A 23,942-nucleotide genomic window follows, 5' to 3' on the forward strand; every position below is an offset into this window, starting at 1 on the left:
CACCTGAGGACATACTCGACGGATTACTAGCAATTATAAGCCAAGAAACCTGACAACGACTCCGAAAGCGTTGTGCTAACCGCATGTCCCTCCATAGCGCATCCGATGACTCCACTGACAGAGGACGACACTGTGGTCGATCGGGGCCGATTCGCAAGTCTAGGGCCTGAACTCTGAACTTTATTGCCCGCATGTCGTGGTCGTGAGGTAGCGTTCTCGCTTCCCACGCCCGGGTTCCCGGGCTCGATTCCCGGCGGGGTCAGGGATTTTCTCTGCCTCGTGATGGCTGGGTGTTGTGTGATGTCCTTAGGTTAGTTAGGTTTAAGTAGTTCTAAGTTCTAGGGGACTGAGGACCATAGATGTTAAGTCCCATAGTGCTCAGAGCCTCTTGAACCTCTGAACTTTATTTACTTATCTGCATAGTTCAGTATAACGTACTAGGTTCTATTACTCAAATGTTCTTCGAGCCAATCATTTATTTGCGACGCCATCCCCTCATGAACGTATCTTAGTTGCAATTGATGGTATGGTACAGTGTCTAACGGCTGTTGACAGTTCTACACGAAAATTAGTCTACTTTTGCTTATTTTCATTCGCTTATGACGTTTGGTTTTATGTTTAGGGATAACTCTTCCCATTCTCAAAGGATATTCTTGGCTCAGAAACGGGCGGTTCGGGCAGTAACTGGTGTAAAGTTCGTCAACCTCCCGTCGATCTCTGTTCGCTAGTCTGGATATTCTGACATTGACCTCTCAATATGTCTATTCTTTACTGTCGTTTCTTGTTAATAATATCAGCTTGTACCCAAGGATTAGCAGCTTTTACTCAGTTAATACTACGCAGAAATCCATTCGGCGTTTGGATCGCACTTCCTTCACTCTTGTGCAGAAATGTGTGCAGTATACTGATGCATCCATTTTCAATTAACTACGATAAGAATTCAGAAATTTTAGCAGTAATTCTCATAGGTCACTTCTTCTATTCTGTCGAGGGGTTGCTTGAAAAATTAAAGTGATTCCTGTGTTATATTGTTTATTGCGTTTACATAAATTCATGACTTGTCTTTTTTTGGGTTCACAGACATTTTATTTTGCCTGTTTCACTTTTATGTTGTAACGTCAAGTACTGACATGTTCTATAACCTTGGGAATTTGCTCCACAGTTTGGTTCTGAGGAACGTGACGTGTAAAATAAAATTAAAAAAACTCAATGGACTCTGCCTATTCACCTGCGGCTTTTCCCAACATGTAGCACGCACTGTGTTTCAGACGAGTGGTTTTTTTCGGTTATCTGCATTTTCTTTCAGGATAATTTCCTTTCCTCAAGGTAGTTTATATTATTAGTATTTAGAATATACTATAAATTCGTAAAACAGAGGGACCTTACTGATATTGGTCTGCAATACTGTGTATACCTTCTCTGAATTTTGCTCTTTCCCTAGTACACCAAGAGAATCCCGATTAATATCAATTAGCGAAGGGGTTATTTCACATCATATTCCCTGTAAGACCTAATAGGAATCCCGTCAGTGCCCGGTAATTTCTCTGAGGAAAATTATTTATTTGGAGTACAGAGAACACTTATCTTACTTTCATTCTTTCTATGAAAAAGAGTATAAAAATAAAGAATATAAAAGCAAAGAATTTAAAAAAAACACGCACCACAAAAGAATTATGCGAGTGGAACTCAAATCAATGGATATAATGTTGATGCAAAGAAAAACAAATTATTACAGTGTCAGAAGAATTGGATGATTTATTCAAGAGAAACAGCTTGACGAATTGAGAAAGTCAATGCTTTGGTCAACTTCTGGCCCTTATACAAGCAGTTATTCTGCTTGCCATTTATTTACAGTTGTTGAATGTCCTCCTGAGGGATATCACGCGAAATTCTGTCCAACCGGCGAATTATGTCGTCAAAATCCAGAGCTGGATGGAGTGCCCTGCTCATAATGCTCGAAGCACTCTCAATCGGGGAGAGATCCGTCTACATTGCTGGCCAATGTAGGGTTTGGCAAGCACGAAGAGAAGCAGCAAAAACTCCCGTCGTATGTGGGCGGACATTATGTTGCTGAAATGTAAGGATGGTTCCCCGCGAAACGCAATGAAACAGAAATGGCACCCCGGACCATCACTTCTGGTTATCAGGCCATATGGCAGGTGACAGTCAGGTTGGTATTCCACCACCGACCGAGGTGTCTCTAGTCAAGTCTTTAGCATGGAACGTAATTGAGTGGTGAGTGGAGTAGAATTTTTTCAGTGATGAGTCCCTCTTCGAACTGAACCCCAGTAACAAACGAAGACGGGTCTGGAGAAGCCACTGGCAGTGGTGGCATACCAACCTGACAGTCGTGCGCCACACGGCCCGACAGTCTGGAACGCCATTTCTTTTCGTAGCAGGACATCTTAGGTCGTCATCCGAGGCTCCCTTACAGCACAGCGCTATGTCGGCGATATTCTACACTCCGTTTTGTTGTTCTCCATGGCAAGCCATACCGGTTATGTATTTCAGCAAGGTAATCCGCCTGCAGACTGCGAGAGTTTCTGTTCCTTGTCTTCTTGCTTGTGAAACCCTACCTTGACCTGGAAGGGCAACTCATCTCTCGCCCCACTGAGAACATTTGGAGCATTGTCAACCGAGCTCTACAGACTTCATGAGATTTTCATGATTTAACCCCAAATGGACAGACTTTGGCACGAAATCCATAAAGAAGACACCCAACAACTTTGTCACTCAGTGCTAACCGAGTAACTTCTTGCATGAGGGCCAGAGCAGACCTAACGCGCTATTGGCTTGCTTAGTATGTGAAGATCCTTCTCTTGAGTACATCATCCAGTTTTTCAATAATGATAATCATTTTTTTTTTTGTAAATGTACGCCACAGCTACCGGTATTCGACCCATTTGGATGACTCCTTCGTCCTGTCATTTTTTTTCTTAGAGTGTAAATTTTTGTGTTTCTGCTACCATCATGCAGTTGTAGGAGCCTCAGTCTTGAATACATGTTTGAATGTAGTACTTAATATTGCAGCGAGAATTTGAACAAAGTCCCTCTACTAACAAGAAAATAATAGTATAATTTAGAAGACTGCTTAGCTAGAAAGGCCTTCGTGTATACATCTGTCTGGTTTTCTCTCCAGGTCCAACATGGCTTCCACTGGTGGGCAACTACTGGGAAATCCGCCGTCTGGGCGAAAAGTTCGGATCGCAGCACGAGGCATTCGCGTACCTCGCCCAGAAGTACGGGTCTCCCCTGGTGGGCCTTCGTCTGGGCGGCGACTTGACCGTCATCGTCTCCTCCAAGGACCTGATACGCGAAGTGCTCACGCGACCCGAATTTGAAGGACGGCCCCAGAACTTCTTTATGAACCTGCGCAACGTGGGGCAGCGAAGAGGTGAGTTACACCGCCGTAAATGTAATTCAGCAATGCTGCAAGAAGTTGCAAGAGACGCAAACAATCTAACGTTCGTCTTCACTGTGAGGATACGCACTGAGACTAAAACTAACATCGCCCTAACAGCAGTCTGGGGTACAAAAATAGAGACAAAGAGGTATATCCGAGTGGTGACAGTTAAGAAAGGAAAACAAAAAAATAAAGTGACTCAGTGGATAAGTGTATGGCGTTAAATGCAAAGATCTGACGTTAGACCTCAACCTGCCCTGTGTTTTTCCTGTCACTTATCGCTTATTTCACGTTTGGCATTGATTTATTTATGTGGAAATGCCAAAATGCTCTATAGTGCGGAGTCCACGTGAAACTGGGTCTGTTAGTTCTGGGGTCAGAAGAAGACAAGAGCAACACGGCCAGAGGCGACAGGACCGGGACTAGTAAGGCACTGCGTTGTTCAAACCAATCCTCAGGAGGAGATCGCACTACTCTGTCACCTCAAAGTGATCAAGCGTGCAGCTCTTGTTTCAAAAAGCAAAGAATTAAAATGTTTCCTCTTCTTTGTATAGAAATGACAATTATTTACGAATCACTGCAAGCCCAGTGTCAGTAAAATGTTTTCCTTTAATATAATTCGACAGAGCCATGTCTCATGTTATGAACGAAAATATGCACACTGAAGTGAATAATTAAAATTTGTACCAGGGCCGCTTCGAACCCATGCCTGCTGCTCACTGGACAAGTGCGCTAACCACTTCGCCACCCTGCCAGAGTGACTTTGCTGAATTGCATGGACTACCGTATCAAGGGTCGCTCCTCAGTTCAAATTCCCATTCACGCTTCAGCCCACTTGGTATTCCCTCTAAGTTCGAACAACATTGTAGAAGCTGTCCGACGTTACTAGAATTGTACATCACCATCGAGCTGACGGGTGATCTTGTCTGAAACGCAGGCGTCAAAGTTTTAAGCAGATGGAACTGTATGGCTCCAGAGTCTTTTTAAGTCTGAGGTGCTATTCCAATAAACCTGGGGAGTTCCTGCAAAGCAGTTCGTTTTTAGGGGAAATACGAAGTGGCTAAGGCGTGAATGGGAATTTGGAATGAGGGCGGAGGCGTGGTAGGGTAGATCGTGCAGTTGTAGAAAGCCAGTGTGCCAGGGTGGCGTAGTGGTGAGGTCACCTGCCTAATGAGCAGGCGACGCTGGTTTCAATCCTCTCCTTGGTACAAATATTCATTCGTCAGTTCAGTCTGCATTTGTACATCATAAATGTTTCAGAATTTAAAAAAAATGCCCTGGAACCAAATAGTTTCATTTGATATATTTGATTTGTATTAATCTGTTTTGCCTGATTTCAACGACAACGTTCCTCTGACTTTAAGCTAAAGCGTGGCCTTCACACCTGTCCATGCTTTTCGAACAGTCTCATCATGTTCAAACATATATTCTACTTACTTTTTACACAATTCAGCTTTAAAAGCAATCTCCGAGTGATGTTGAACGGAGGATCTTGACACAGAGGTCAAGTCTAGCTTGAACAGAATTTTATTAACGCTTAAGTATCACAAAGTTTCACCAAAAGTTATCAGAGATACAAATAATGGAGTTACAAAACTACATTAATAAAAGTAACTTTACCACTATGGGTAGTGTCAAATTAAAGGATGAGTGCATATCCCTATTTGTACAGCTTACGAATACCAAATTAAAGAAACAAAATACAAATCAGAATTAAATCTGGAACTCAGGTTGCATACCTAAAACATGTGAGAATCGAGCCGATCATATTACATATCACTCTGTAGCCGATTGTGAAAACTTACATCTCGTCAATATCAGTGACGTGTGGCAAACCGCCCCTGATGGCGTGTAGCTTCTGACTCCTCCGACAAACTGTCCTCCCGAATGTCAAAATGTTTCTTATTCCTACCCATCTCCTAACCTTCCAAAAATTAAACGTCGAGAGGACGACTCCAAACTATCTCCAATGTGACAGATCAGAAATACAACAAAATAACGAAAAATCGGACAAAGGAAAGCATATTTTCAATTTTTGCCCACAATGGCCCATTTTACCACTGCCAGGTTGGTACTAGGCTCAAGTACAGTTACCTTGATTGGTCTGCCGGTGGGTTTCATGCACTGAACCTCTAGGTGGGCATGGAGCTGTCTCTCCAAGTGCCCACAAATGTAACCAAAAAATAGTGGTAAAAATGAGTAGATATTCTACAGCAATTTGTGACAGTAATTTAACACACTGTTACTAATTTTGAGGTTTTGTTCTCTTATAGACCAAAGATGGTAGTGGATTTGAAGCAGTTATTTCCTTCTCTGCATTTCTAATCCCTCGGAAGCACATGAAATTCTTGCGCTGCCTGCTCAAGCTGAGCAGGTGAGTATGTACAAAATGCGCTGTCTCTCTTGATCCGTTGTGGACATCTGACAGCGGCTAGTCAAATATTTAATAATGAAACAGTTTTTCAATTGAACTGTTGTTTTATTTTCGCTAAAAGTTTCGGCAGTTCATTATACCATCTCCAGGCCCCAAATGCACCTCTCAGAAACAATAGATATTGGTATACTGGGGCCACATGTTTCTGCATGTCGTGAGTTCGTAGCTCAAGTGCTTCTTTCGAAGACTGGACTACTGCTTCATAGAAAATTCAATACTTTATGAAGTTTATTCTAAATAATCGACTACAGCTGTAAAGGAACAATGATGTATATAATTACAATACCAGAAGGAAATGACATTCTTTACTTCACATTAAGGTTATCTTTATAAGGGCTTCACAAGTCTGCAACAAAAATTTTTGATCACTTTCTCAGTGATATAAATTGTCGCGCATACAGCAAAGTAAAATTTGAAAACAAACTAAGAAAGTTTTCCCTTGGCAATTCTTATTCTGTGGAAGACTTTCTATTACTAGCTTACAGAATCTGCATATCACTTCATTTTTTGTAGAGGGGGAAACTAAAAGTTTAGTAATATTAAGACTGTAGCTGTATGTGCGGTTTAATTTGCTATGGGAATGTGAAATGATTCGTTTGACATCATTACGATCTATCGTGCAAAATAATCCATGGAGTATGAAACCTAAACTGATAAGTCTTTCGGCAAATTCTTCCGATTACTTTGCTGTTGATATACTGTCAAGCCATAAAACAGTGTAAAGCAAGTCGATCTGTGCATATTATGTCGATATGAAGGTAGTTTTAACTGAGTAATCAAAACAACAAACAAAATGCACATCTTATAGTTTTTGGTCTAACACAGAAATATAACCAGGAACTTTATGTAATATTTTTACGGAAATAAATCAAGAACTACAGAGAATGACCCAGAGTGTCGAACACATTTGGTTGAACAGGAAAAAGATATGCATTACCTTTTGGAGAAGACGGAGATGAAAACGCAAACTTAAATCGCAAATATAAAGGAAAATCAGCAGGAGCTTCCATCCTCAGTAAGATCATTAACCGATAACCGAGATGGTTACTTTGAAAATGACAAGTTAGACTTCTCCCCCTGTCCCCCTGTGCTCTGTCTCGAGTGACCTCGTCGTTGACACGACGATGTGCCCGAATATTCCTTCCTTTCTTTCTACTTATTTGTGTATGCCGGTTTGGGTTGAGCGTGCAACAATGAGCTGGTGGAGAAATGGTTTGGCTGCGCAGGTCTTTCGTCGGTTGACGGCCAGCTGTGGCAGGAACAGCGCGCTTTCGCAATGCGCCACCTGCGTTCGTTGGGCTTCAATGGGGCAGCCATGCAGGCTCAAGTGGAGGAGGAGGTTCGCACCCTGCTGGAAGAACTGAGCGACAGCCGTGGGAGGCCGACACAGCTCAAGAACTTGCTGCCGCCCTCCGTGCTCAACGTCATTCTCCAATTCTGCGCTGGTAAGTACACCCAACCACTCAAGTACTGCTACTTAGAGTCTACTGAGGTGACGTAAGTCATGAGATACCTCCTAATATCGTGTGCGATCTCCTTTTGGCTGGCATAGTGCTCGACGTGGCATGGACTCAACAACTCGTTTTAAGTCCCCAGCAGAAATATTCACCCATACTGCCTCTATAGCCGACTGTAACTGCGAAAACATTGGCGGGGCAGGAATTAGTGAACGAGCTGATCTCTCGATTATGTCCTATGAATGTCTGATGGATGGCCAAAACATTCGCTCAAACTGTCGAGAATGCTCTTTCTAATCGTAAACAACTGTGGACGTGTGACATGGTGCATTGTCACCCATTAAAATACCATCTTTGTTTCTGAACATGAAGTCCATTAATGGCTGAGAAAGGTCATCAAGTAGCCGGAAATAACTATTTCCAGTCAATGATCCGTTCAGTTGAACCAGAGGACGCAGCCCATTCCATGTAAAAACAGCCCACACCATTCTGGAGCCACCACCAACTTGTCCTTGTCGACAACTTGGGTGCTTGCCTTCGTGAGGCCTGCGCCACACTCGAACCCTACCACACCACCGCTTACCAACTGAAATCATGACTCAACTGACCAGGTCAAGGTGTTCCAGTCTCTAGGGGCCAACCTAAATGGTCACAGGCCTAGGAAGAGCGCTACAAGCGATGTCGCGCTGTTAGCAAATGCACCCGCGTCGTTCGTCTGCTACCATACCTCACTAACACAGCATTTTCCCGCATTGTCCTAATGGATACGTTCCTCATACATCCCACATTGATTTCTGCGATTGTTTCACACAGTGTTGGTTGTCCGCTAGTACTGACAACTCCATGCAAACGCCGCTGCCCTCGGTCGTTAAGTGAAGGCCGTTGGCTACTGCGTTGTCCATGGTGAGCGATAATGCCTGAAATTTGGTATTCTAAGCACACTCTTGCCACTCTGGATCTCGGTATATTGAATTCCCTATCGATTTCCGAAATGGAATGTCTCATGCGCATATATCTGCATATAGCTACCCCATTACTTTTTTCACTTCACTGTACATGCAGGTTTATTCATCGGTATCGAAGAAGCCTGCACGAAAACAAATGACACAGAAAAATGAAACAAATGACTGTGTAGAGATCCCTTCAAGTTTCCAATCTTAATACGCTCCGTGGCGTAGTTGCAGAGCGTGCAGCTATTAGGCAAGAGTTCAGAACATGGGGACATATAATACACTCTGTACCGTCGCGTCAAATTGGCCTGTGTCCGCAGCACAGTGAACAAGTTTTTAAATCAATTCCGTTGACGCAGCGCCTTCGCGGGTAGCAGCAGCGACTTCAATGAATTCCGTACAAATGTTACGTTTGCAAAGTCACAAATAGCGCCCATTTTGAGCATCTGTGATGTGCGTTAAGAGTTTGCACAGATGCTGTATCCACTGATATGCATCTATTTTTTGTATGTCTTTCAGTTTTTGTACAGTGGTCTTCTGAAACCGTGGAGCTATTTACGAAATTGCTGTGTCAATGATAAGATTCACTGATGGCATTGCTATCCTCAGTGAAAGTGAAGAGGAATCACAGTATGTGTTAAATGGAAAGAACTGTTAAATGAATACAGAATACAGGTTGACAGTAAATCGAAGAAATGCGAAAGCAACGAGAAGTAGCAGAAATGTGAACAGCGAATGTGGATCAGGAAGTAGACGAAGTTAAGGAACTTTTCTACCTAGGTAGATGAACCTAGCAAATAGGACATCAAAAGCAGACTGGCTCTGGAAAAAAGACGTTCCTGGCCAAGAGAAGTCTGCTAGTGTCAAACACATGCTTTAATTTGAGGAAGAAATTTCTGACAGTATATGTTTGGAGCTCAGCATTAGTGAAACGTGGACTGTGAGGAAACCGGAACAGAAGAAAATCGAACCATTTGAGGTAGTATAACGTTTTCATGACTAGGAGAATGGGGAAACAAACTTCTCTTTAAGTAACGGTCGAATTTGTAAGTAAGACATAAGAGGGTGGAAACGTTGCAATTGGCAGTCCCGTTACGTAACTTCAAAGTAACTACTTTGGCTTCAGTTAGACACAAAATAACTAAAATTTTAAATGATTCCTCAACTGATTAATTTCATGGGAAGTTCTATCCAGCTATGCCCGCCCAGGCGTAAGATACATACATACTTGGCAGTACGACAATAATTGACTACGTGAGGGAAATTTAAACTGCCGTGCTGTTTGAACATGACTTCGAAAAGATCTTATTAGTATCTTCTTCGTAAAAATTGAATTTACTTTTTTAACAAGGTTTATAGTTCATGAAGATTCTATCTGTGGCTGTTGTCGTCTGACCGAATGTTCAAGTCAACGTAATGCTACCAGACACTGATGACCTCCAAAGAAAGTCTTTATAACATTTATCAAGAGGATGTTCTGTACTCTTTGGAAAAAAAACAAGTTATTATTTGAATTAATCATTATTCAACTAATGGAATTACACTAGTGGATTAAAACAGATGCTTACATGCTTGGCTGAAGATATGGAAGGTAAGAGAATAATAGTCGGTAGATCAGCCATAGATACGATAGAGTTCACTGATACTACATCAATAAATTATTCCTTTGAATTTCATAGAATTACAATTCATGTTTGGGAAAAGTGATGAAACTAATAATTATCTCTGTGCAATACAGTATTCATAACCTAAGATGTTGTAGAGAAATGTCCAAGTACATTTATAGGCGTTACGTAGCCCTCTGAATGGCAGAGGCAACGCACGATCTTAGTGTCTTCTGTGCTACCATTCACCTGTGTCTAGTTGTATTACTGTCACTGTATAAGTCACTATTTGATAACTCCTTCATAATCACAGTGTGAAACGCCAACTGAATATACCATTACGCATACCATCACTTCTGTGTTAGTATTTGGAGGCATAAAATTTACCATAAGACATAGCGCACTTTTACTACGAACAGCTACTCTAATTTGCCGATGGGTTGCTCGAAACTATCTACAAATATTACTACTTTAGTTTTATGTAGAGGCATAGACCCTTACATCTTAGGTACTGTCATGTATAACACTATACCAACAATGTAATTGTAGCTCGGTTTTACAAGTTAATTCCTTTGAGATCGAAAATGATTTGCAAAATTCGCCATGGTTTTATCCTGTTAGCTGGTTTCTATTTCCAAGTAAGAAATTATTCGTACCAATTATTAGATTACGTAGGGTAAGTTAGTGCGTTTATCATAAAATCAACAGACAGATATCAGAGAATTCTGGGCTGGTTTTACACAGTACACATATTCGGATTTGTAGAGCAATAAAATTTCTTCCAGATATACAGCTAATTTCATTTGTTTCAGATTCATAAGTTTAATTTGGTCAAGGTAAAGTCATATTAATTTATCTCATATGCCTGTTTTTTTATCAGAACATTCCGGAAATCAATGTAGAGTAATTTACTTTAGTCAAACGGTTATGAAAAACCACATTTACCACAGATTTTTAACTTTTTCGTTGAGCAAACAAATTAAACTGACATTATAATTGAGCGTTCACAAAATTTCCTCAAAAACCTGTGTGATTTTAACGATCCTATAACAGTTTCTGTTTTAGTATGTGCAGTTATGAGTACATAATTTTAACATGTTAATTTCAACAGTTCACATTCATGAAATGGGCTGCATTGAACGGAAGGCTCCTCTCGCAAATCAGTGGAGCAGGAGGACACTCACTTGGATCAGTGCGCCGTGGAAACTGACGGCTGAAGGCGTGCGAGTAAAGGCTCAGCAATTTGCACATATCCTGGGCTACGACGGGTTTTCCTCCCATTGATAGATAACTCATCTCGACTCAGCACGTCTATACAGTATATGACAAGTCGCCGTCACCGCTCATAATCAGCCGTAGAGTCCATGTAAAATTACACAGTGTCATTAATACATGTAGAATAATTCTCACAACATATTTTGATCTGAGAGAGGACACGTGCTATCACATTAAGTCCCATGGATACAACACATGACATCATTATTTTATGTAATACATGGTATAACAGCGTGAGGATTTTAGTCGTTAATATTTTTGACTGCATCACACATATAATTAAGCATTAAGAAGAGTTCACTATGATGCTAACATCCATTCTCATCAAGACATGTACATAGTTCAAATTATATTGTATATTGTGAGTCGGTTCCCAGCGGGCTGGCTGTGAAGACTGAACTACTGTTCCTGTAGCTCTCCGAAAACAGTCTGCCAACAATCACTTTAATTTAACTTCCCTGCTCTTATTATGTATTAAGAAAGGTTCATTTCATGCTAACGTGCGTGATTGTCAATATGTGTGCATAGTTAGGGTTACATGGTATACTGTGAGTCGGCCCAAGCCGGCTGGCTGTGACGCTTGAATTATTCTTTCTGTCGCTCTCCGAAAGCAGTCTGCCAATGATAACTTTAATTTAACTACACTGGGCTTCACCACCATCTGCTTATGTCCATCACAGGGCATGGCAAAAGTGTAGTGCACTGTAATCACCACTATAGATAACACTCTCAGTTATATATCAGGACGAAAAATATCTTTCCAGCAATTCTCACATCTGCAGTAACAACTTCATCTCATGTCAGTCTAGCATTACACGTCTACTTCTCATCTATTACTTTCCGTTTAGCACGTTGAAAGTGTACCGCTTCATTCATCCTTATAGACTTGTGCAATCGTATGCTGTTCAGCGTCTTTCTTGTTTACTATCTTTAAACTTGTGACTAACCAGTAAGCAAAATCTTACATGTCGACAATATTTATAGACATTAATGATCGTCAAACTCATCGGTTTAATCGGTATGTTTTACGGGAAATTTACATATAATTTATGCAGTATTAATCATGTGCTATGCTGGCGGAAGGCAAGAATAACTTCATCCTCAAGAGCATACACCCATTCGCCTGTGACGCTTTTACCCTCAGATATTTAGTTGAAAGCATGAACTGCCTACCACAAGTAAAGTCACTGTGACATAAAATATTTCTTCTTAACACAATTATGCTAAGTATGGACGGTGGATGACAATATAAGTAAGAACTGATTGCTTAAAATTATGTGAAGAGTAATACATCTTAATATTCTGAAAGAGATATTTTCCTTTTATTCTCTTAGTTTTCAGTAAACCCAGCAGGTAGCTGTCACTATCCGATTTTCGAATGGTTTCATCCGGATCAGTGTATAATAAGGATCACTTCTGTTGTGGTTGACCGGAGAGCCAACCGTATGGTTAAAGAAGGCCGAAATGCACGCGTTTCAACTCACGCAGGCTGCCGTGAGGTCTGGAACATGACAAGGGAATTAGAATTGAGAAAAACGGAGGTAGCTGGTGGAATACTTAACTTTAATCCATTAATGGAGAACGTCGCTCTTTATGGTATACTATTCACAATATCAATAGTACGGATACTGGCGCCTTGCTAGGTCGTAGCAAATAACGTAGCTGAAGGCTATGCTAACTATCGTCTCGGCAAATGACAGCGCAATTTGTCAGTGAACCATCGCTAGCAAAGTATGCTGTACAACTGGGGCGAGTGCTAGGAAGTCTCTCTAGACCTGCCGTGTGGCGGCGCTCGGTCTGCAATCACTGATAGTGGCGACACGCGGGTCCGACGTATACTACCGGACCGCGGCCGATTTAAAGGCTACCACCTAGCAAGTGTGGTTTCTGGCGGTGACACCACAACTTCTTCATGTTTTGACCAAGGAATGGAGTAGTGTCTTTTTGCAATAAGTCTGGTATGCAAGTACATTCATATGATACAAAAGTATACATGATACTTGGTTTTTTTCTCAAACACGGGTAGATATGACAACAACACTCGCTCTAGATCATTCTGTTGGGTCCTATCAGTTCTACATCTACATCTACATCCATACTCCGCAAGCCACCTGACGGTTTGTGGCGGAGGGTACCCTGAGTACCTCTATCGGTTCTCCCTTCTATTCCAGTCTCGTATTGTACGTGGAAAGAAGGATTGTCGGTATGCTTCTGTGTGGGCTCTAATCTCTCTGATTTTATCCTCATGGTCTCTTCGCGAGATATACGTAGGAGGGAGCAATATACTGCTTGACTCTTCGGTGAAGGTATGTCCTCGGAGCTTTAACAAAAGCCCGTACCGAGCTACTGAGCGTCTCTCCTGCAGAGTCTTCCACTGGAGTTTATCTATCATCTCCGTAACGCTTTCGCGATTACTAAATGATCCTGTAACGAAGCGCGCTCTTCTCCGTTGGATCTTCTCTATCTCTTCTATCAACCCTATCTGGTGCGGAGCCCACACTGCTGAGCAGTATTCAAGCAGTGGGCGAACAAGCGTACTGTAACCTACTTCCTTTGTTGTCGGATTGCATTTCCTTAGGATTCTTCCAATGAATCTCAGTCTGGCATCTGCTTTACCGACGATCAACTTTATATGATCATTCCATTTTAAATCACTCCTAATGCGTACTCCCAGATAATTTATGGAATTAACTGCTTCCAGTTGCTGACCTGCTATTTTGTAGCTAAATGATAAGGGACCTATCTTTCTATGTATTCGCATCACATTACACTTGTCTACATTGAGATTCAATTGCCATTCTGTGCACCAAGCGTCAATTCGCTGCAGATCCTCCTGCATTTCATTTCAGTACAATTTTCCATTGTTGCAACCTCTCGATACACCACAGCATCATCTGCAAAAAGCCTCAGTGAACTTCCGATGTCATCCACCAGGTCATTTATGTATATTGTGAATAGCAACGGTCCTATGACACTCCCCTGCGGCACACCTGAAATCACTCTTACTTCGGAAGACTTCTCTCCATTGAGAATAACATGCTGCGTTCTGTTATCTATGAACTCCTAAATCCAATCACACAATTGATCTGATAGTCCGTATGCTCTTACTTTGTTCATTAAACGAATGTGGGGAACTGTATCTAACGCCTTGCGGAAGTCAAGAAACACGGCATCTACCTGTGAACCCGTGTCTCTAGCCCTCTGAGTCTCGTGGACGAATAGCGCTAGCTGGGTTTCACACGACCGTCTCTTTCGAAACCCATGCTGATTCCTACCGAGTGGATTTATAATCTTCAGAAAAGTAGTTGTACTCGAACATAATACGTGTTCCAAAATTCTACAACTGATCGACGTTAGAGATATAGGTCTATAGTTCTGCACATCTGTTCGACGTCCCTTTTTGAAAACGGGGATGACCTGTGCCCTTTTCCAATCCCTTGGAACGCTTCGCTCTTCTAGAGACCTACGGTACACCGCTGCTAGAAGGGGGGGGGGGGGGGGGGGGCAAGTTCCTTCGCGTACTCTGTGTAAAATCGAACAGGTATCCCATCAGGACCAGCGGCCTTTCCTCTTTTGAGCGATTTTAATTGCTTCTCTATCCCTCTGTCGTCTATTTCGATATCTACCATTTTGTCAACTGCGCGTCAATCTAGAGAAGGAAGCACAGTGCAGTCTTCCTCTGTGAAACAGCTTTGGAAGAAGACATTTAGTATTTCGGCCTTTAGTCTGTCATCCTCTGTTTCAGTACCATTTTGGTCACAGAGTGTCTGGACATTTTGTTTTGATCCACCTACCGCTTTGACATAGGACCAAAACTTCTTAGGATTTCCTGCCAAGTCAGTACATAGAACTTTACTTTCGAATTCATTGAAAGCCTCTCGCTTATCCCTCCTCACACTACATTTCGCTTCGCGTAATTTTTGTTTGTGTGCAAGGCTTTGGCTATGTTTATGTTTGCTGTGAAGTTCCCTTTGCTTCCGCAGCAGTTTTCTAACTCGGTTGTTGTACTACGGTGGCTCTTTTCCATCTCTTACGATCTTGCTTGGCACATACTCAACTAACGCATATTGTACGATGGTTTTGAACTTTGTCCACTGATCCTCAACACTATCTGTACTTGAGACAAAACTTTTGTGTTAAGCCATCAAGTACTCTGAAATCTGCTTTTTGTCACTTTTGCTAAACAGAAAAATCTTCCTACCTTTTTTAATATTTCTATTTACGGCTGAAATCACCGATGCAGTAATCGTTTTATGATCGCTGATTCCATGTTCTGAATTAACTGATTCAAATACACTCCTGGAAATGGAAAAAAGAACACATTGACACCGGTGTGTCAGACGCAGCATACTTGCTCCGGACACTGCGACAGGGCTGTACAAGCAATGATCACACGCACGGCACAGCGGACACACCAAGAACCGCGGTGTTGGCCGTCGAATGGCGCTAGCTGCATCTTGACAGCGTTCAATGCAGTTGCCTGTGGAGCAGCAGCAGCGCGATGGAAGCCCTGCGCGGCGCTCGCTCGCTTATATACAAGTCCGAACACGCGTGACCTTGAGTCGGACTAGGCGCTCGCGTCCGCTGTGCGCTAAGTCCGCCGGCGGCGCGCTGCCAAGATTGCGTAAGCTGTTCGGCGAGTTGCGTCAGCCGTACAGAAGATATCGCCGCCGTTCCAAACAGACAGTCTACAAGACCATCGAGAACATCGAATTTTCTACAACAGCTGGTTTAGTTTAGATATAAATGGTATGTGCGAAAAGCAATAATGTCTCTGTCGACAAAACTTTCAAGTCCGGGAACATTTGGTACTCCTGTACCACCACGCCAAGATGCCGTACAGAAGATACCGCCGCCGTTCTAAACAGACAGTCTACAAGACCATCGAGAACATCGAATTTGCTACAACAGCTGGAGACAAGAAGAATCGTATTCCAGTCAAGTCCGTCGCTGCTCAAGCCCTGCTGGACGGCCCATCTGTTTTCTGCAGTTGCAAACTTAATTTTAGTTTAGATATAAATGATTCATTTGGTCATGGTAACGGATGGTTTACCGTAGCCATTGTTCGTGGTGGTACAGGAGTACCAAATGTTCCCGGACTTGAAAGTTTTGTCGACAGAGACATTATTGCTTTTCGCACATACCATATGGCTGAACTGGCAGTTCCTACAGACTCTGATACTTTCTGTTTATTTGTAATTTTTAAGTCTTCTACCTTATAGCTGCTACCAGGTATATCCCCATGTGATACTGTTTCAGTTTTTATAAATTTAATTTTTATTATTTGACAATACGTCCCATGTAAAGCCTCAATAAATGAAGAATCTATTAACATATCTTGGTCCTTAGCTAACAGATGGTATTTGTACGAAGATAAGTCAATCTTTGCATCCCTCTCTCTATGAAAATCAACCCCAAAACTGCAGCATGTAATCAATTTACCTATGAGAGGGAATGGGATTCAGTTTCTCCCATTCCCAGTGCTACCTTTATCCACGCTTGTCACTTTACAGGTTGTAACTGATGCGAAAAGCACCAACAACTCGACATTTCTGTGCTGGATACTGAGGGAATTCAGTACTATTATTTGGTGAAATAAGTCCTGGGGAATCAGACAGACAGCTTCACGTGTATTGAAAACGTCAACTGTAGGGAATATTGCCCACCACTGCTTTGATACTTACTTGCTCAATATTTTTGGGTTTGTCTACAATGTTATTATATCCTTCCAATAATTCTTGTCTCATATTGGCATTGCCAAAGATGAAGCTCTTTTGGAATTTCGCACTCACTACATTCCTCGGCCACATATGAGGGCAAGACATGGCCTACCTTAGCTTGTCCAGTTAGTGACCTGAGGATGTGACTCCTCAGCCACTTCAATTATGTTCATGGGCTCACTGGGAGTTCTCCGGTACTGATTGTAATTGTTGATCGTTACTGGCTTATTAACCAGGTGGACATTACTATTATTATTGTTGTTGCATCGTGGACTCCCTCCAGAAAGACCGCAGTTTTGATCATAATTATCATTGTTACTACAGCTGTACCATGAACCGCCCCCAGTTTTGCGATATCGTGGTTAAAAAATATTGTCGGGTCTACGTCTTTTACTAAGGTTCCCTGGATAAATCGAGGGAGATTTGAATTTTGTCACCATTCACACTGGGGAAAGGTTGTCTATCTTGATTTTCACGTGTTGGATGTGGAACATTTTTGTAATCTGAACCATTTCGAACATCTTTGATATCTACATTATACCCATCAAGGCAGTCAAGCACAGAAAGAAAATGTTTCACAATCGCTGCGGGTACATTGATGAGCTTTCCTTGATATAAAAGGTGGATTAGTTTTTGGTATCCTATAAAACATCTCGTTGTGAACTGGGTTCACTCCAGTACATTATCTTATTGAGATACTTCTCCAAATATTTACGCAAATTACCATTCTTGCTATTGTACCTCTCAGGATTGAACACCCGTTGACGCAATCGTTCCTGAATACCTTTCGACCGGCACTTAACAAAAAACCTTGCTCTAACTGTTCAGATGTTTTGCTGTATTCAGTAGCTTCAGTTCCCAGAGCGTGCAATCACCTTGAGAAAGTCGTTCCACCTGTTGTATTTTCTGTCGCTCTGACCATGAATTTGGTAAAATAACTCTAAACGATCGTATGAACGCTGCAGACTGTAAATTACATTTTGAGGTATGAAAATTCGTGTTTGCCGAATCTTTAAAAGAGTAGACAGTGTTTGCTCTGCCCACATTCAATATGCAGAAAGCGAGCACCAGATTTTATTCGTCTGCTGTTCCCCTTGGGTACGCTCACTCGGTATCACACCATCATTTAAATTCCCCGTTCTGTTTGCTGAACTGGGACTGTCATTACCTATTTCTCTAACACCAAATAATTTCTTTTGTAAATTATCGGATTGAGTATTAACTCTATCTCTCCATTCCGCTATCTTTTTATTTAAAGTTCCCCTAATATGATTGAGATCCTCCCTGAATGACTTCTGTGTTTCTGTCTGTTCTACGGGTATCTCATCAACCGAATTGCGTGCACCTTACTTTACCTCTCAAACAACTACCTCGTTGAGTTGTTCTGCTTCAAGAATTCATTAAATTTTTGTTCTTGATTAGCAGAAAGCCGTTCTAGCATGTCGCTATATCCCTGAATATTAGTTTTTATCGATTGTTGTTCGGTTTGTATAACACTCACCTCTTTTATGACTGTTTCCCGAACTTCACGGTACGCACCTTGGAAATTCCACATATCAGTTTCTACTGCATGTTGCCTGACCATGAGCCTGAGCAGTTCTGACGGTGACGGGTTCATTTGGGCTGACATAGTCTGTTGTTCCTTGTCAATTTCCGCTAACTGAGATGCCATGTCTGTCCGCGCGGCTGTTAATGGGGCAAGTTCAGAAGGTACATGTTAAGCAACCTGGTTATTTGCAAGTTCGGTTAGCTCATTTTTTGTTTCAATTGAGAATCCAAAACATGTGGAGGTATCAGTTTCAAAATGTTCCAACTGCTTTCTACTTTAATTTCTGAAATGATTCGACTGCCGGCTGCGGTGGCCGAGCGGTTCTAGGCCCTTCAGTCCGGAACCGCGCGACTGCTACGGTCGCAGCTTCGAATCTTGCCTCGGGTATGGTTGTGTGTAACGTCCTTAGGTTAGTTAGGTTTAAGTAGTTCTAAGTTCTAGGGGACTGATGACCTCAGATGTTAAGTCCCATAGTGCTCAGAGCCATTTGAACCACATTTTTTATTCAGCTTACTTTCATTGGGAAATGATCCAGCTGTTGTCTTATCTGGTGTGACTGCTGCCTAATCTGATGCAACTGTTGTCCCGTCATTCCTATTAGAATTACCAAAGGAGAATACTGTTCGGTGTTCGAAGTATCTTCAGGTAAAATCAGAACTGAGATTTGCTTTTGCTGTTGCAACGTGATCGCTATCTGCGAGTGATTTACATCCATCCACAGTAACATCCATGTTATCATTCCTAACATTCGTGAATCCGCTATCTGTTGCGTCAAGATATCAGAATTCGACACTTGAAAAATCACTGCTATTAACTGCCTGTGCATCCTTACCGTACACATAAACACAATATCAGTACACAAATATTTATTACTACAGGTTACGTGATTGGAATGTCAACAATTTCACACACGTTTTCTCCACTATTAACATGTAAATCAACAACCTAAATATTCTCTCTAGCTGGACACTGCAATAATATCTCTGATCACTCTCCACACATTACTATTTCTATCATATTGTGGAAAGCAGATATATCAATTTTGAAACATTAAAATTTCGTACACAGTCACTGTGAGCACTGACAAATTATTTTCCTAACGCTTTCTCCTGACGAGAAAAGCAAAGAAAAACCAGACGAGAAGTTATTCTTAGCATCGCGTCGTGCCGCGACGTTTTAGCCAGATAAATTTTCTGCCTGAGACACTCTTAACAGTCGTCCAAAATAATCCAGTTGCTCAGCTTTTTATTGTCTCTCACTTCTTGCAACGATACTGTGAATCATTTCCCGATAATGGTTACAGCTGCAGAGCATGAAAAATGGGAGTAAGTTTTAGTACAAAGACAAGATAAAATTTTATAGACGCTTAATTACATAAGGTTACCTATGTGAATCGAGTTCCACACTGGGCGCCTCTTGTACGTTCCCAGAAGGCGGAGACTAGGGAAACAAACTTTTATTTAAGTAACGTTTGAATATGTATTTAAAATATGGGGGAGGGGGGCGGAAAAGTTGTAATTAGCAGTAATGTTACGTAAGTTCAATTTATCTAATTCGGCTTCAGTTAGTCAAAGAATAGCTAAAATTTAAAATGATTCCTCAACTGATTATTTTCATTGGAAGTTAGAATGAAAACTCTGTCTTGTATTTATCCACCTATGCCTACCCAGGCGTAAAATACATACTTGACAGTATGTCAATAATTGACTACTTGCGGGATATTTAAACTGCCGCGCTGTATGAATATTGATTTAGAAAAGATCTCATTATTACCTGCTGCATAAAAAGTAAAGTTACTGTTGTTGAAACAGTAGGTTAACTTTCTGTGCAGCAGCTAATAATCAGATCTAAGCAGATTTACGCTTTAAGAAGATCCGATCTGTGGCTGTCGCCGTCTGACCAAATGTTTTAGTCAACGTAATGCTAGCAAATACTGATGAGCTGCAAAGAGATTCTTGTTTAAGAAGAGGATGCTGTGTCACACTCCTTGGAATAAAACAAATTATATTATGAAATAATTATTTTTCCAATAATGAAATTATACTATTGGATGAAAGCAGACGCTTACATACTTGGCTCAAGATACCGAAGGGAAAAATTCAATGGTCGGTAGACGCTTTTTATCATCCATCAAAGATATTATGGAGTTCACGCTTTGATACTACATCAGTTACATTCTTCCTTTGATGTTCATAGAACTACAATCCATGTTTGGGAAAAATGATAAAATTAATAATTATCATTGTCCATTACAGTATTCAAAACCATGATTTTGCAGAGAAATTTCTAAGTCCATCTGGGGGCGTTACAATGTGGTGCTACAAACTGGTATGATAAAAAAAATTTATTTTCTCCACTGAATAGGCGAGAAAACAAATATAAGGAAAACACTGACAAGAAGAAGGGATAGGGTGGTAGAACTTGTGTTAAGACATCAAGGAGTAAGTAGAAGGAACTGCAGAGGGTAAATGATGAAAAATATTATTTTAAAGGCAAGAAAACATTTTATTAACTTTATAATTATACACTGGATACGAAAAAAACACATTTACTGAAAAAAAGCACGGAAGTTACACTAAAGCAAAGAATAAACATGTTGACAGCAGGGTCATGGAGCAGCACATAAACATAGACCTCAAGGATTTTTTTCTTTTCTTTTAACACTTCCTCCAAAAGGAAAAAATCATGAAATTATTGCTTTACTTTCTGCAACTGACTTGTCCATGACACTGCACCACCTGAGTACTTTGCAAGAATTCCAGTTGTTGAGCGCCTTGTCCGGTTATCACCTGCGAAATCTGCTTCAGCGTAGATCTTTAACTCTTCTTCGGTTTTGCAATACTTCGGCATTCTTCGGACGGTCAACCTGCACCCAGATATTGTTTTTCTTTAGTGATTGAGGTTCTTCACTGATAGCTTGCATTCATTCTTCCTCCTCGTTTGACCGCAATATTTCTGAAAAACAGTTTGGATCTTTGTGTTCAAGTGAATCAACTTTTGTTGCCATACAAAATTCACTATTTTCCATCCAGGTTGGTTTCCTTCGTTGTCTATTATTCTTCTGTTTCTCTTCATTAGAAGATTCAGCAGCTTTTGCTTTTAGAAATTCTGTTAATTCTTTATTTTCATCAGATTCACTCGACGCTTGACTTTCTCTATAATCGAGAGTGCCAATTTTTTCTTTAGTTTGAGTTCCTCCAGAAGTGTACAGCCTAGGAGATTTACATTGGTCATCTTTAGATAAATTCGGATCATTAATTCTTCCTGAGGGACTTTAAATTCAACATGATCACTATGTAAATCACAAACAATTTCTGGCTTAAATTTCACATCGTGACTCAACACCACTTTTCTTTTAGATGGAATCCAAACTCTAAACCCATCCTTGTCATTAATATATCCAACAAGTCGTCCAAACACTGCCTTATCATCAAACTTGGAACGGAATTGTTTGTTAATGTGAACATAGCAGCCTGTGCCAAAATTCTGAGATGATCAATTCGTCCTACTGGTCGATTAAACCATAGTTCATAAGGGGTTTTATTTTCAACTGAAGATTTTCCAGTACGATTTATTAGGTATACTGCTGTGTTACTTGCCTCTGCCCACAACCCTTTAGCTAATGTACTCTGATTTGGCATTGACCGGGCAGCTTCAACAATGATCCTATTTTCCCGTTCAGACACACCATTTTGTTCGGGAGTGTAAGGAGGAGGAATCAGAAGCTCTATTCCCCTGTCTGCAAGCAGTTCACTGACATTCTTATTGTTAAATTATTTGCCACCATCACATCTAAATTGTTTGACAACATGTCCGTTACTTCGTGCTTCATTTAAAAACTGCTTAGTACAGTACACAATTCTCTTTTGTGTCTTACAAAGAAAATTCGACGAAATTTACTCAGATCGTCTTTGAAACATACATAATAATGCTTACCTTCAAAAGATTTCGTGCTCATTGGTCCATTAACATCCGCGGGGATTAATTCACCAGTACTGGTAGAGCGGATTGTTCGTGTTTTGAATGGCAGCCTATGCATCTTTCCAACCACATGGCCGTCACAAAATTCACTCTTGGCATCTTCCACATTAATGTTCATTTCTTTTAAAATATTCTTCACATGTTGCTTATTTTGATGACCAAACCTTTCATGGTACATTTGCAATGTTTCGGATGAAGTCATCAAGTTCACATGATTCATGTTTGCACTTCTAACAACACGCATGTTCAACACGTGAAGTCCATTTTTCACATAACCTGTCATAACAATATTGCCATTGGCTTGTTTTCAAACACAGACATTATTATAACTAAAATTAGTACTGTAGCCTCTGCAGGCAATGGCTCTCACAAAGAACAGATTAGCACTTGCATCAGGGACGTACAAAACATTGTCCATTCTAGCATTGTACCATTTATTGTTTCGTCGAATTTGAATTTAAACTGTTCCTGGTCAATTTTGACGTCTTGTTTTCCCAATGTAATTACTTGAGGAGCATCAAATTCACTATACGAAACAAAATACTGTTTGTTGGTAGTGATATGATTTGTAGCGCCACTGTCGCAATACCATTAATTTGGGTCACTGTGATTACTGGTACACACACGCATAGCGTATGAAGTAAATGCAGCGTGTTCACCTTCTCGCTTCTTCTCTTTTCTTTTATTGCTGTCACGAGTGTTCTGTGGACACTCTGCTGCCCAGTGACCTAATTATTTGCATATATTACATGGAAACTTCTGTTTTAGTTGTGACTTCGTCATCTTTACTTGCAGATTACTTGTTTACCGTTTTCTTGTTTTAGAAAAGACGAAAGCTCCACTTCCATTAATGCCTTGTTCACGCAGTTCAGTAGTACAGAGTTTTTCAATTAATAAATTCAAGCTTTGCTTTTCTGTCGGTATCGTATGCCAGAGATCCTTAAAAATGTCGTGTAGACAAAATTCGACCATTTAAGATTCTTTCAGATAGCGTATTTCTTCATGTTTTAATAATTCATCGTTCAGGTCCACAAATAACTTTTGCAGTTTGGCCACATGTGCACTAATATCTTCCGTTTTATCACGTTTAACACGAAAAAAGATTTCAATCAACATATTCAAACGCAGAGTACTGCTACGTTCAAATCGGGCCCGTAACTTGTCCCAGATTTCTTTAGGATTCTTGTACGTTAAGACGAGTTCTGCAACAGGTTTCCTTAGCGCACTTGCTATAAGACTTACTGCCTTTGCGTCGTCCTTGTGCCATTCCAAATATGATTCTTTTTGTGCACTTGTCGCATCTTGCGGCAACTCTACACGTTCACACGTACCATTAATAATATCTTCTAGTCCATATGAACGCAGCACCATAGAAATATGCCATTTCCATTTCGCCCAGTCCGCAGGTCCTTCAAGCTTATCAATGCTGACCTTATAATCGCCGCTAGCAATCTTGTTTCTTTACAGACATAGGCTCATTTCAAATATTGTTTTAATTAAACTATGTTGTTTGCCTTTACACGTGTACTGGGCCCATAACCTGACGAAGAATATTATTTGAAAGGCAAG

General features: G+C 41.0%; 1 protein-coding gene across 1 annotated transcript in view; it reads left to right on the plus strand.

Annotated features, from left to right (window-relative positions):
- Positions 1-23,942, plus strand: part of LOC126268096 (methyl farnesoate epoxidase-like) — a 185,297-nt gene that overhangs the window by 76,110 nt on the left and 85,245 nt on the right. The window contains exons 3-4 of the mRNA XM_049973604.1: positions 3,140-3,394; positions 7,064-7,282. Of these exons, the coding sequence (XP_049829561.1) occupies positions 3,140-3,394; positions 7,064-7,282 (474 nt within the window). The remainder of the gene's footprint in view (positions 1-3,139; positions 3,395-7,063; positions 7,283-23,942) is intronic.

The sequence above is a fragment of the Schistocerca gregaria genome, chromosome 4, assembly GCF_023897955.1.
Source record: "Schistocerca gregaria isolate iqSchGreg1 chromosome 4, iqSchGreg1.2, whole genome shotgun sequence".
Taxonomy (NCBI): domain Eukaryota; kingdom Metazoa; phylum Arthropoda; class Insecta; order Orthoptera; family Acrididae; genus Schistocerca; species Schistocerca gregaria.